The 12,748-nt window shown below is 59.0% G+C and overlaps 3 protein-coding genes across 11 annotated transcripts in view; 1 reads left to right on the top strand and 2 right to left on the bottom strand.

Moving 5' to 3' along the window:
• The window catches only part of SLC27A5 (solute carrier family 27 member 5), an 8,688-nt gene extending 5,945 nt beyond the window's left edge, over nucleotides 1-2,743 (top strand). Inside the window, exons 3-9 of the mRNA XM_011384650.2 lie at nucleotides 39-76; nucleotides 236-430; nucleotides 513-603; nucleotides 1,197-1,395; nucleotides 1,611-1,708; nucleotides 1,882-2,012; nucleotides 2,094-2,743. Coding sequence (XP_011382952.1) covers nucleotides 39-76; nucleotides 236-430; nucleotides 513-603; nucleotides 1,197-1,395; nucleotides 1,611-1,708; nucleotides 1,882-2,012; nucleotides 2,094-2,270 — 929 coding nt within the window. The 3' untranslated portion in view covers nucleotides 2,271-2,743. The remainder of the gene's footprint in view (nucleotides 1-38; nucleotides 77-235; nucleotides 431-512; nucleotides 604-1,196; nucleotides 1,396-1,610; nucleotides 1,709-1,881; nucleotides 2,013-2,093) is intronic.
• A 1,304-nt stretch (nucleotides 2,744-4,047) lies between these two features.
• On the bottom strand, nucleotides 4,048-8,951 carry ZNF446 (zinc finger protein 446). 9 transcript variants are annotated; one of them, XM_023525699.1, is made up of 6 exons: nucleotides 7,839-8,951; nucleotides 7,564-7,762; nucleotides 7,217-7,311; nucleotides 5,898-5,982; nucleotides 5,629-5,721; nucleotides 4,048-4,451 (listed from the first exon to the last, which is right to left on the bottom strand). In XM_023525699.1, exons 1-6 carry the CDS (start codon nucleotides 8,178-8,180, stop codon nucleotides 4,402-4,404), a joined length of 864 nt encoding a protein of 287 aa, XP_023381467.1. In that variant the 5' UTR covers nucleotides 8,181-8,951; the 3' UTR covers nucleotides 4,048-4,401. The 9 variants fall into 9 exon arrangements, 5 of the variants coding, with proteins under 5 accessions (XP_023381467.1, XP_023381468.1, XP_023381470.1 ...); XM_023525700.1 differs by having other exon boundaries at nucleotides 5,629-5,718; XM_023525702.1 differs by having other exon boundaries at nucleotides 4,327-4,451; nucleotides 5,921-5,982.
• The window catches only part of LOC105308647 (zinc finger protein 324A-like), a 13,374-nt gene continuing 4,673 nt past the window's right edge, over nucleotides 4,048-12,748 (bottom strand). Inside the window, exon 5 of the mRNA XM_023525692.1 lies at nucleotides 4,048-5,369. Coding sequence (XP_023381460.1) covers nucleotides 5,001-5,369 — 369 coding nt within the window. The 3' untranslated portion in view covers nucleotides 4,048-5,000. The remainder of the gene's footprint in view (nucleotides 5,370-12,748) is intronic.

Genomic DNA, 12,748 nt, shown 5'->3' with positions numbered 1-12,748 from the left:
TCCTGGTAAGGCTCCCAGGTAATTCCTTCCACCCCCAGGTAACCTCTGCAGGAAACCCTCTACGCACAGATGCCAGGTAACTATTCTCAAGTAAGAACCCCAGGTAGATCCCTTAGGTATACACGCCCCCCCCCATCACCTCCCAAGTAACTCCTCAGGTGAGGGCCCGAGATTGCCCTCCCAGGAAATGGTTCCCGGGAGCGCCTGACGTCACCTCATTGTGATGTCCCTGCAGCGACAAGAGGACCGGACACATACAGTCCGCCTGGCAATGGGCAACGGACTCCGGGCAGACGTGTGGGAGACCTTCCAGCAGCGCTTTGGCCCCATTCGGATCTTAGAAATGTACGGGTCCACGGAAGGCAACGCTGGCTTCATCAACTATCCGGGGCGCCGCGGGGCCGTGGGCAAGATGAGCTGCTTCCTTCGAGTGAGTGGGTTTGGTGTGACAGTGGCCCTGTATGAGGCTGAGCCCACAGGGCCTCTGCTGACACCTCCCCACCTCCACTCAGATGCTGACCCCCTTCGAGCTTGTACAGTTTGACATGGAGGCCACGGAGCCCGTGAGGGACAAGCAAGGCTTCTGTGTGCCTGTGGGGCCAGGTATGGGGGTCGGGGTACCTTTCCCAGGTGTGGGAAGGGTGGGGACCCTGTCTCCTCCTTTGGAACAAGCCATGCAAAGCCTTGAGGTCAGTGCCCAGTGGTGGTGTTGGCAGCTCTCACCCTGTCTGGGACCCTCTGCCTCTCAGCCTCTCTCTGCTCAGCTCCCCTTCCTCATTTTCTTGCTCTGCTCTGTGTCTGGGTGTCCATTTGAATTGTTCTCTAGAGCTTTCTGTGGAAGCCCCGTCCTTCCAGGCATCAATCTCTCGTCCTCTATCTTTTCCTAGGGTCTTCCGTCCTGGCCATCCCTTGCACCCATCACCATTTGTCTCTGTCCTGGCCATCCCTGGCTGTCTGCTTCCTCTTTTTATTGGGCCCCCCATGCCACCTTCTCTTTCTGTCTCCCTGTCCCTATATCTCTGTCTCTCCCTCCCATTTCCCATCTCCCAGTCTCTTTGTCTGGGTCTCTTTCTCTTCACTGGCAGGGTCCTGGGTGATGGAGTCCCTCGTTGTTGGGCAGCTCCAGCGGGGGCTGCTGGGCTTCTGAGGTTCTTGCCCTTGGTTAATAATGCCCCAACTCCTGCTCCCGCCCCTAGGGGAGCCGGGGCTCCTGTTGACTCGAGTGCTCGGCCGCAGCCCTTTCCTGGGCTACCGGGGGCCCAGAGAGCTGTCGGAACGCAAGTTGGTGAGGGACGTCCGGCGCCCGGGCGACATTTACTACAACTCTGGGGATGTGCTCTCCATGGACCTCGAAGGCTTCCTCTACTTCCAAGACCGCCTCGGGGACACCTTCCGGTCCGCGTGGAGCTTCTAGGAACAGGCCTGGGAGACGGGGCACCGGGGCTTCCCGATCCCGGAGGGAGGCGGGGCTTTCGGATTCGCAGGGGCGGGGCTTCTCAGTTCCGAAAGGGCGGAGCTGGGCAGAGCCCGAGGAGGCGGGGCTCGGTAGGCGACAGTGGGGCCTCGCCCGCGCCAGGGGCGTGGTCACACGCCCGGGCTCCACCCCGCAGGTGGAAGGGCGAGAACGTGTCCACGCGGGAGGTGGAGGGCGTGTTGTCGCTGGTGGACTTCCTGCAGGAGGTGAACGTCTACGGTGTGTCCGTGCCAGGTGCGGAAGGTTCCCCTGTTTAAAACCTCCAAGAGCTTGGAGGGCGGGAGTTAATCTGGTTTTACAGGTGGGCGAGCTGCTGGGGCACGGCCAGTGAACAAAGCTGGGCCAGGCAGGAGGGTCCGTGGGCTCTGCGAAGCGGGTCGGCCGAGAGTGACTGGTATGCTTCCCAGGGTGTGAGGGCAAGGTGGGCATGGCTGCTGTGCAGCTGGCCCCCGGGCAGACCTTCGATGGGCAGAGGCTGTACCAGCACGTCCGCGTTTGGCTCCCTGCCTACGCTGTCCCCCGTTTCATCCGTATCCAGGTGAGCTCAGGGTGGCCGTGGTTGGTGGGTGGGTCTTGGGTGTGGGAGTCACAGTCGGGGTTACAGCCACTGCCTCTGCAGGATGCCCTGGAGATCACCAGCACGTTCAAACTGGTAAAGTCCCAGTTGGTACGAGAGGGCTTCAATGTGGGCGTCATTGCTGACTCCTTGTTCGTGTTGGACAACCAGAACCAGGCCTTCCGGCCCCTGACGCCCGATGTATACCAGGCTGTGTGTGAGGGCACCTGGAAACTCTGACCATCTGGCCAGCCAACAGGACACCTGAAGGGGCAGGGCCCAATGTTGACCACTGTCAAAAAAAACAATGAACAGAGCCACTTTAAAATGGGGCCAGAGAAACTACTTGCACGTCTTATACCTCCAACCTTTGGAATGTTAAAACAGGGTTAAATAACCTTTGGACTGGGACTAACACATGCTTGTGTTCCAAAGAACTGCAAAGTTAACAAGAAAGGAGATGTTATGACTACTGGTCTGATGACTACGGGACTGAAAATTTAAAACATTTAGAATTACCATCATTATGTTATGTCATCTGCACCAATAGCAATGCCTTCTTTCTATGGATGTAATTATTCCCCTTTCCTGTCTCAGAAACACCCATTGCCTTGGGCTCCTAATCGGAGCACTATTTAGGCTTCTGCCTTAATCAGTGCTTCCCAACGGGCTATTCTTTTTTTGAAATCGTCAATAAATGCTTGTTCCCTCTCCCTTTGGAAGCCTTTTATTTTATTTATTTGCTTATTTATTTTGGGGGGGAAGACTTTTTATTTTTAACGCCCCCTTCTACTTACAGTGTCACCTCCACCGTGAACCTACACAGAGTCGTCATGAATCCCAGCTGCATAGAGCAGGACCACACTGCGCTCGGCGACAAAGCAAGAATAATCTCCATGTGCACAGAGATGTCTGCGTGGGTAGAGAAACAACCGAGCCGTGCAGGACCCACTGCCCTCCAGAAACCATACTTCAGGGCCTTGAGGGTCTCAATTAGCCTGGAGGAGCGGCCCTGTCTGGGCAAGGCCAGGGGTGCGGGAGGAGCCAGCAGCCTGACGGCCACTCCCGGGTGGAGAGTGCTGACTCCATCTGTTGGTCTTTTGTGGATTCTGATGGGCCTAGGTCAGCGGATATAGTCCGAGTGGCCTCAGGGTCCAGAAGGGCTGCCAGGATCTACCAGGAACAAGAGGATCCACCAGGGACACACAGATCCACCGTCCTCCAAGTCTCCGGTGCAGATCTCGCTTCCTGATCACCTACCAGACCACCTGCTCACAGCTCCATCTCCGGTCCGGCCATGCTTCACCAGGCCCCAGTGTGAGAGCAACAGGTCAGTAGGTCCTCAGAAGACCAGGAATGGAAGAGGCAAGGCCTCCCCTAGATGGAGACGTCCCCCCTCCTCGCTTCTGGCTGCAGCTAGGTCATCTCCCCCAGCCCACGTGATCCCTCGAGGTAGCCCATCCTCTGTAACCATGGTCACAGCAACCCTCAACACCACCTGCCGCTCCTGCATTTGTCAGAGGCTGCAGTGGGCTCCTTCTTTGGATGCACCTGTTTCCTGAAAGCATCGCCCACAAAAATGCCCCTTGTTTCCAGAGTAAGAAAAAGATGAGAAGGTGCTTAGTACCAGCCCCAGGTCACTGGAAGCTGCATTTCCTCACTTAGAAAAAGTGATTTTCCAGATGACTCAAGTGTGCAGGTGGGGAGTGGGCAGAATATGGTTAAGGATCCTGAGATGGGGAGATTACCACGGGTTACTAGGTGAGCCCTGATTGTAACCTCAAGGGTCCTTATATGGAGAAGGCAAGACGATCAGAGAGAGAGGGAAGCGTAACAAAGATTTCACCACCACTGCTGGCTCTGCAGATGGAAGAAGCATCCACAAACCAAAGAACGTGCAGCTTCCAGAAGCCGGAAAAGGCAATAAAAGGGCCTAGAGCCTCCCGGAAGAGCCTCACCTGCCGACCCCCTGATTTGAGCCCAGTGAGACCCATTTCAGAGCCGTAAGAGAATTTCCGTTGTTTCAAGCCACCCAGTTTATTAGAACAACAGGAAACTGATATAGTGCAGACCGAAGTCCCGAATGACTGGCCAGGAGTCTGGATGGACTCTGTGGGCAGCAGGCAGCTGACCCCTTGCTATCCTGCTTTGTGACTTCCAGTGGTGTAGGCTGTGGGGATGCAGCCCTGACCTGCAGGTGTACGTGGCCTTTTTTCTCAGAGACCACCCTTGTCCACCCATACCTGAAAAGGAAGTTCCCTTAGTGTCCATCCGAGCTGTGATTCAAAAGCCCAAAGGTCAACGAGGCCAGGGGAGTGATGCGGGCGGCGCAGGAGTAATGTAGGCCAGGGACCAGGACTGGTGGATCTTCTCATGGGTGCGATGCTCTGTGGATCAGCTGCCAGGCAGGAAGAAAAGTAACTGCGTATGTGACCAACAAGAGCCAAGAATTAGGATTCTTCGGCAGAAACTTCCCTTTTATAAAAATGGAATTCGTTAAAAACATACAGTACACGTGGAAGGCCATGAGTTTTCCATCTGCCTGCAAACAAGCAGGCTGTGTTCTCCTGGGCTTTCTACACCTTTTACATGGAGACCCTGGATCCCGCAACTTCAGGAAGGGTGAGAAGGGGCAGATTTTGAGCATCCACCAGTGGCCAGAGAGGTCCTAGGGGTACAGAGAGTCATCAACCTGCATCATGTCACAGGCGGGGAGATCGGAGCTCGGTCAGTGGTGGATTCGCACCCAGGCCTCACTCCAGAAGGAGGCAGAAGGGAGCAGCTTCTTTTCTTGCACCGAGGTGGCTTCTGGGGACAGACTGCAGGGGAGACGGGACCCTCCTGGAAACTTGGATTCACTCTGTGTCCTCTGCTGCCTCCAAACCTCCCAGACTGAGGCCCAGCAGCAGGGGTTTCATCCAGGCCTGAGGCCACCAAGGCCACCAAAGTGAGGCTGCCTTCTCCAGCTGCTCAAGAGGCCTCTGGTCCGTGGCTCTTTCTATGGATGACCAGCTGGGACTTCCAGTCAAAGCCGCGGCCGCAGTTGCCACAGAAGTGGCGCCGCTGGCCAGCGTGGCTCTTGCGGTGGATGACCAGCTGCGACTTCCAGCTGAAGCTGCGCCCACACTCCTCACAGGCATAGCCCCTGGGGCCCGGGGGCACACGCCGGGGGTGGCGCAGAGCACCCGGCTCTCGGGGACCCTGCGGCGGTTTCTTGGTGCCCCCGACAGCCAGCACTGGGGCCCGCGCGCCCTGCCCACCCGTGTGCGTCCGGTGGTGGATGACGAACACCGATTTCCAGTCAAAGCCACGGCCACACTGCTCGCACATGTAGGGCTTGCTCTGCGCAGCACCCGGCGGAGTGGACGCGACGGAGGCGGTGGCCCCGGACGGGCTCGCCCAGGATGGCGGGGCATCAGGGCAGCCAGGCGGACCCTTGCGGCGGCTCTTGCTCTCACCTCCTGGGAGAAGGGGAGGCAGTGGCCCGGGAGGCAGGATGTCGGCCTGCCCTTGCCCCCCCGACTGCTCCACGTGTGCGGGGCACAAGCTCCCACCCGCCCGAGAACTGGCGGCTTGTGTCACGTGAGGCAGCACTCACCCGGGTGGAGGTTTCCTTGGCTCTTGGTCCCCTCATTCGGTGCCCTCGGCTCTAACACACCATGCGGGTCCGACGGGGGGCGCGGTAACCCTGCTGGGGTGGGGGGCGGTCAGGTGTCAAGAGGGGGACAGGCGAAGGGGCTGGCACAAATGAGGGATGGGGTGGCGGGTGACACAGGTTTCCCCAGGGAATGAGGGAGAAGGCGAGCGTGCACGGGGAAGGGCGGGAGACCAGCAGCGGAGTGGGGCGGGGTGGCGGCTGAGCCTCACCCAGGGACACCCCCGCGCCGTACTTCTCCAGCATCGCGGCCCAGTGCAGCTCCTTTTGTGACGGGTCCAGCAGCCCCCACTCCTCCTGCAGGGACGCGGCCCATCACTGCCGCGCCCTCCATCCTGGCCCCGCGCTGCTGGCGGAGGCTGCCCGCACCCATCCCCCTCAGCCTCCGCACCCCACGTTCTGGCCCGACTAACTGAGCTGAGGACCCTTGGGTTTTGGGGGAGGCAGAGACAGGGATGGATGTGGCTGGCCTCACCCCCTTGCCTCGAGCACTGTGTGCCGCACCGAGAGCGAAATGCCAGGGGATTCAAGGGACCCCCAGCCCCTTCTTATAACAGAGACCCTCCTGGAGCCAGCCGCAGAGGGAGGGCCGCCAGTACCCCGACTGGGCACCTGGCTGCTGTGGGACTTGCATTAGGAAGTGCATCCCCCACCCCCCCAGACGCATGACTGTGTGGGCGGGGTGTGTTCCCCATGCTGCCAGGGGGTGAGCTCCGCGGGCTTTCTGGGGGGTACTCCCTGCTCAAGGAATCTGCCCTCCTGGCCTCCCAGAATCCCATCATCTGGGTGGAGCTCTGCTGGATCAGAAAAAATAGTCCTGACAGACATGCCACATGGGGTCCAAGGGCAGGGATGTGGTGGCCGCATGGAGCCACAGCTGGGATGGTGCCGGCTGGAGGTGAGGCAGCTTTGGAAAGTATCTCTGCCACTTACCTGTTTCCTCCTGTGCCACCTCTCAGCCCCGAGCACGTCTCGACCAGTTCTCCTGCTGGGATGCTCCGAGTAAAGTGGCTTTGGATCAGAGTTGCTGGGAGAGGATGGGACCCCCGCCCACCACACTAAGTAGGAGGAGGCGTCAGGCTGAGCTGCCACGCCCACTGGAGAGGTGGCTATGGGCATTTCCTAGCAAGAGCCTCTCCGTTCTGAGATCAGGTGTGCTGGGGGGGCCGGACAGCTCTGTGGTGCTCAGGCTTTCCTGCCAAGTTTGGTCATCTTGTCCTCTCGCCATTTACACAGAAAAGTTCAAATCCCCAGGTATCAGCTCAGCACTGCTGGGAGCTGCAACCCCCGGCTGCCTTCTCTGTAAGTGAGGAAGCCGATCCCTACCAGTTCCGGTCACTCTAAACCCAGTTTTCTAAAACCTTTCCTAACTGTAGAGACGACTGGGCTGTCCCTCTGTCTCACAGGACCAGCAGGGCACCCTGATACCAACTCCACTCTCAGCAGCAAAAAGCCATTGGCCAAGGGGCCTAGAAAACTGACAGGGCGAGGGGGCCACCCAGGACATTCTCCTCCCATCTGGGCTGCTCACCTGGATCCTAGGTGGGTGGCAGGGCTTGGAGTCCACTTTCCCGTGTCCAAGGTGCCCCTCGTGGGGCTGGGCTGGATTTCGGGGGCTGGAGGGTGCTAAGTGAGGCAGATGGCAATCAGTCACCTGAGCCAGGGCAGGTGAAGAGCTGGAGCTGGTGCGACAGCCCTGGCCCTCCTCTGCCAGCAGGAAGAGGCCATGGTATGTGCCAGTCACATGGCATGCAGCCAGCTAGCCTTTCCTCTTGCCTCCCAGCTCTATAGTCTTCAGTGCCTTCTGGGTCCCCGTCCCAGCTGGGGACACCCACACTCCCACCAGGAGCCCGGAGCCTAGCACGGCCCCACCCTCACCCGTGTCGTGCGCATCAGCATCGGGCTCCTCTTTCACGCTGCAGCTGAGCTGGGCAGACCCTTCCACCCGGGCATCGTGCGGCCCCTCCCCAGAGGCTTCCCCGAGGGGCTCCGCTATCCGTGAAAAGTGGGGGCTCCCCAACGACTCTATCTCCTGTGCTGCTGGGAGCACCACCTGCTTCAGGACGTGGGCTGTGATCTGAGGGGGAAAGGTCACGTCATGGCAGCTCAAGCCTCGCCCCGTCCCTCCAGAAGCCATAACTAGCCATACTCACCCAGCCCAGCAGCTGCCCAGGATCGCGCTGCAGGCCTTCGACCAGGGCTGCAGCCTCCTCAGGGCTGCCTGGCCGCCGCCCCTGCACCCAGGCCTGGATCTCAGGGGGCAGCGCGCCCAGGAACTGCTCCAGCACCAGCAGCTCCAGCATCTGCTCCTTGGAGTGCACCTCGGGCCGCAGCCACTGGCGGCACAGCTTACGCAGCTGGGTCAGGGCCTCACGGGGACCTGCCACTTGCTGGTAGCAGAACTCCCGGAAGCGTAGGCGAGATGCCTCAGCTTCCTCCATGGTGGCCGTGGGGTCCAAGGAGGGCAGGTGCGGGGGACCCAGCGAGGATGGCATTGTTGGCTGGAAGTCTTTTTGGAGCCACCAAGAGGAACCTGCAGAGAAGGAGGGGTCAGGGTGCAGGCCAAGAGGCTACCACCAGGACAAGGCGGACAGGTGCAAACAGGCCCAGCCTGGAGGCTGAGGACAAGACAGAGAGGACCCTGGTGCCGATTTTCTGGGGCGGGAGGAGTCATCAGAGCTCGCTGTTGTTCAGAACTGAGAGCAGAAAGCAGCCTTGTGGACAAGGGCTTGGAGGCACGTTGTCCAATGGAACTTCCAGGAAACTGCCAACATTTGGACAGAACAGGGGCCTGATGGTAGATGATGGTGAAGTAGGCAAAAGGAGTCATCACAGGCTTCCCGGGCGAGGCTGAGGAGCCACGGGAAGTGCCCACCCGGGGAGCAAGAGAAGTAGTCAGTCGGCGGGAGGCTGACGGACAGGAAGCCAGAGAGGCAGTGGGGCCCTGCTCTAGGAAGCCCTGTGGGAGGGAAGGGGCAGGGGTAGGTCGCGGGGCCAGGCTAGGATATGGTCGGATATGTTAACTTAAGGTGGCACCCTGAGAAGCTGGCTACAGGGACGGGACGGGGTACGTCTGCGCCCTGGGTCTAGGGGGGAGCTGCTGTGGACTCGGAGACTCCGTGCTCGCTGACCACAACGAACTGTGGACGACCCACACCATCTCGGCCGAGCATGTGGAAAGCAAAAACAAAGCAAAACCAGGAGCTCCATGGTGTCATCAGCAGGCAACAGTGGCCCAGCCCCGAAGAGGGTCTGGAGTGAAACACTCCTACCTGGAGGGGCCTGTCAGACTGGCTACACCAGGCCTGACTTGTGAGAGAAAGGGCCTGGGCAAAGGCTCGAAAGTGGGGCGCGCAGGGCACGTCGGGAGATAGGCGAGAGCTCCCGAGCGCAGGGGCCGACCGGGTGCCGGGGCCGCGGAAGAAGTCGCGCCCAGCCGGGTCGGTCCTGCGCGCATCCCCGCCGCGGCGCAGAGAGCCGTCCCCGCCCACCTCACCCTGGCGACGCTCTGGCCAATCACGCGCCTGTCCCGAAGGTACCGCCCACCCACCCCCCCGCCGTACTACATTTCCCATGAGCCTAAGCAAGCAAGGACCGGCGCGGCCTCCGCCAGAGGATGCTCATTTTCAGAGACCTCTCACACACGATTAGGAGACGCTCCGTCTCTTGCAGAGGAAGTTGCAGGCTCAGAGTTTCGAGGGGTTCCCTCCCTTCACTGGCGGCCACTCTTCCTTTGCATCCGAGCCTTAGGTCTCATCAACTACCAAGATGGACGGTACGTTGGAACCCTGCGCCTGTGCATAACGGACCTGGTTCCTATTGGTAACTGAGGTGAAGAGCAGGGCGGAGCGTGACCGGTCGACCAATCAGAGCTCACACTCCGCCCAGGCTCCTCCTCTTGAGGCTTCTTCGGTAACCTCTGGAGCACCTTCCCCCTCCCAACAGAAGCGGTTTCCAAGGCAACTGCTAGAGCGTCTCCCCGCCCTCCAGGGAGGCCAGAAGTGGACGCTTGGGTCGAGACTCGCCTCTGGGTAGGCCCAGGAGGAAGCGGCTGGGAAGGCTGGCCTGATCCGTGGGCTTTCTCCATGGAGAAGGGTGCAGGGGTCCTTAATTCGACCTCCGCTGAGCGCCCTGCCCCGGATGGGCACTCATTTACTGATGAGGAAACTGTCCCATAATTTATACCGACATACCTTTGGATGTCAGTATTGAACTGCAAAGTGAGGGATGGAGGTTTTTGTCCAGGCTTATGGGACATGCTCAACCTTTTAATTTGGCAGCCAGACTAAAGTGACCTTTTAGTTTATTACAACAGGCAATGTTATCGTTTTAAGAATCTGACTGGGACGGGGCCAGTTTTGCTTCCACACATCGAGTGGCTGAACCATGACTTATTAAATCTTAATTTGCCATCTACCTGTTTCGCTTTCTTCTGATATCTAGAAATCCTCGGCTGCCAGCTCGCGATAAAGAGCTGTGGTCTCTGAGCGTGTGTGTTACTGGGGCTTGTCACCTCTTCCAAGTAGCGTCATCGAATTGGACTGTTCTGTGGGGGCTTAGGTCTTTTCTCTAGGACTGCAGATTCCCTAGAAATGACACTTCCACCATCCACTGTGGACAGAGCTGGGCCTCTTACAGCTGTTGCTGCATCCACCAGCCATCTTTTAGGTCTCCCCTCCCCAGGGCTGCTAGTTTTCAACCCTCCTGAAATTCTGTAGCAAAAGCCTGGAGGAACCTATCCCCACATCTCTCAAGTTGATACCAGCTCCCCCACCCCACCTGGCTTCAAAATGTCTTTGCCTATCTCTCCTCCTCCACTGTCCTCATAAACCCACAGGGTTTGTTTTAAATACTCTTCTCTATTTTTAGTGGGCTTCTGAACCAGGGGAGAAGCATGTGTCCAGCATACCATCTTGACCCGGAAAGACCTGGCCACTTTTATAGTTACAGCCTGTTAAGGGTTAAAAGCAGTGGAGCCAGCCTGGCAGGACAGAGCCCAACATGGCCACAGAACATTTGGGGGAGAGCAACTTAGGGGCCAGACGTGGGGGAAGGAGGGTGCTCATGGTTGCTGTTCTCATAAGAACAGGATGGAGGCCGCTGAGCAGTCTTGGGTATTGGGAGGAGTGGATTCCTGAGGGTGTAGGAGGTGAGGGATAGCAGGGGACACACAGGCAGGAGGGAACTCATGAAACCATGAGGAGGCTGGTCTGGAGACAGGACATGGCATCAGGCCCAGCTTGGGGGGGTCAGAAAGGCTCAGGGTGAAAACTGGGCTCCAGGAGCTTCTGTCCAAGGTACAAAAGAGGTTGTATGTGCCTCTTTGGGTACCCACTTGCCGTTGAACAGATGCTTTTGCTCCTTAATCCCATGGGCTCCCGGAAGAGTCCTCAGTCAGGGTGGGAGTAGGTCTGCATTTCACAGCTGTGCAGACTGAGGCTGAAGTGATCTGCTCAAGGCTCCCTCACGGAGGCCGGCCTGGGGAAAGGTCAGACTGGGGCAAGGCCCGGGTGTGGACCAGAAAAGAGAGGCGGACAATGCCTCGGGGGGGCCTACGGGATGTCAGGAGGCCTAGCTCAGAGGACCTGCCTGTGAAGGGCCTTGGGGAGCTGAGTCCTGCACGACTCCTCTCCCTAGCCTGAGTCTCCTCTCCTTGTAGAAACGTGTGAGGTTCCAGGGATGGAAGACACGACCGGCCTTGCTGGCAGGTGGGGAGTGGGGGGATCGTGTCTGTGCTAAGTATGGCAGATGGCTGTGAGGTCTTGGATGTGAGGAAACAAGGCACCCACTGGGTGGGGATTAGCCTTCGGGTCACATGTGGCCCCCACCTTTGACTCCATGGCTGGACCCACAAAGGCCAACTCCTAGGTGAGCTGCTGTTGGGGGCAGCCCCACCTCATGCGCCCTGCCCAGGTCTCCTGCCTTCATTCCCCAACTCTGGCTACCAAGGGGACACAGGTGTCACAGCCCCTCAATGTGCCACCTACAGGCTGCACCTCTACCCTGTAGTTTCTCAAAGGGACCTCGGTTGAAGCCAAGTCCCCAAAGCTCTGTGACGATGACACCCTGATGGCACATCTGCACTGCGCTAGAGTGAAATCAGGCTGTCACCAGTTAAGCATTTTAAAAAGAAATCTTTATCAGTGAGCCTCTCTGCGCCCAGCGAGAGGGGAGGCTGAAGCCGTGGCCTTCCACGGGCTGTGCAAGAACTGACAACGTATGTGCATTCCAAGCTGTACCTTCGTCGTCGTCTTCCCAGGGAAAAGACCCTTAACTTCCCGGGCAGTGAGGCTGGAGGTTGAGACAGGCCCCCACCCCACCTGTCTGCCTCAGTGTCCCCGCTGTGTAGAGGTGTCACACTGATGGGGGTTCTCGGGAGAGTACCGCGAATGGGCATACGGCCGCCAGACCCTGCGGAAACAAGCAGCCCCACCTCGTCTCCTCTGAACCTGTCATTTCAGTCACCTCCCGTCACGGCGGCGGGGATGTAAAGGCTCCTGTAACGTTAACTTTGGTAACAAAGGACACAGCCAGTGCTGAGGCCTAGATGAGGATCTGAACGAACGCGCGTGGCTGGGGGGCCATCATTCTCCTGTCTTTCCCCGGCAGACCTCCACCTCCTATGGGTCAGCCACGTCTGGGGAGCCAGCCAGGCCTCGGTTGGCCCTCGCAGCGGGCAGACTGGAGCGTGGGACGCTGCCTGGCTCTGCTGTGTACAGGTCACACCCCTTCCCTGTGCCTGTTTCCTCCTCTGAGAAGTGGGGATACCGACCACGGCGGCCGCCTCACAGGGCAGCTCGGAGGAATTTCGCACACTTACCGGGGCTGGCAGTCAGCATGTGCTGGCCGCATCAAGACCCTGTCTGGCAGGGATCAGCCAGTACCTTCCCAGAGAAGGAAGCTGAGGCTCAGAGCCCGGCCGCTTGCCCGAGGCCAGCACCTAACCCCCGCATGACCTCCTGTCCACTGGGCCCTCTCCCAGGAGGCCCTGGATGAACCCGGGCCTGAGGGGAATATCCTGAATGTCGACAGGGCAGCGGTCTGTGAGTGGCCGTCCGAAGCT

Source organism: Pteropus vampyrus, unplaced genomic scaffold (genome assembly GCF_000151845.1).
Source record: "Pteropus vampyrus isolate Shadow unplaced genomic scaffold, Pvam_2.0 Scaffold602, whole genome shotgun sequence".
In the NCBI taxonomy this organism is placed as follows: domain Eukaryota; kingdom Metazoa; phylum Chordata; class Mammalia; order Chiroptera; family Pteropodidae; genus Pteropus; species Pteropus vampyrus.
Note: the sequence above shows the minus strand (reverse complement) of the source record. Positions and strands in the feature narration are given on the sequence as shown.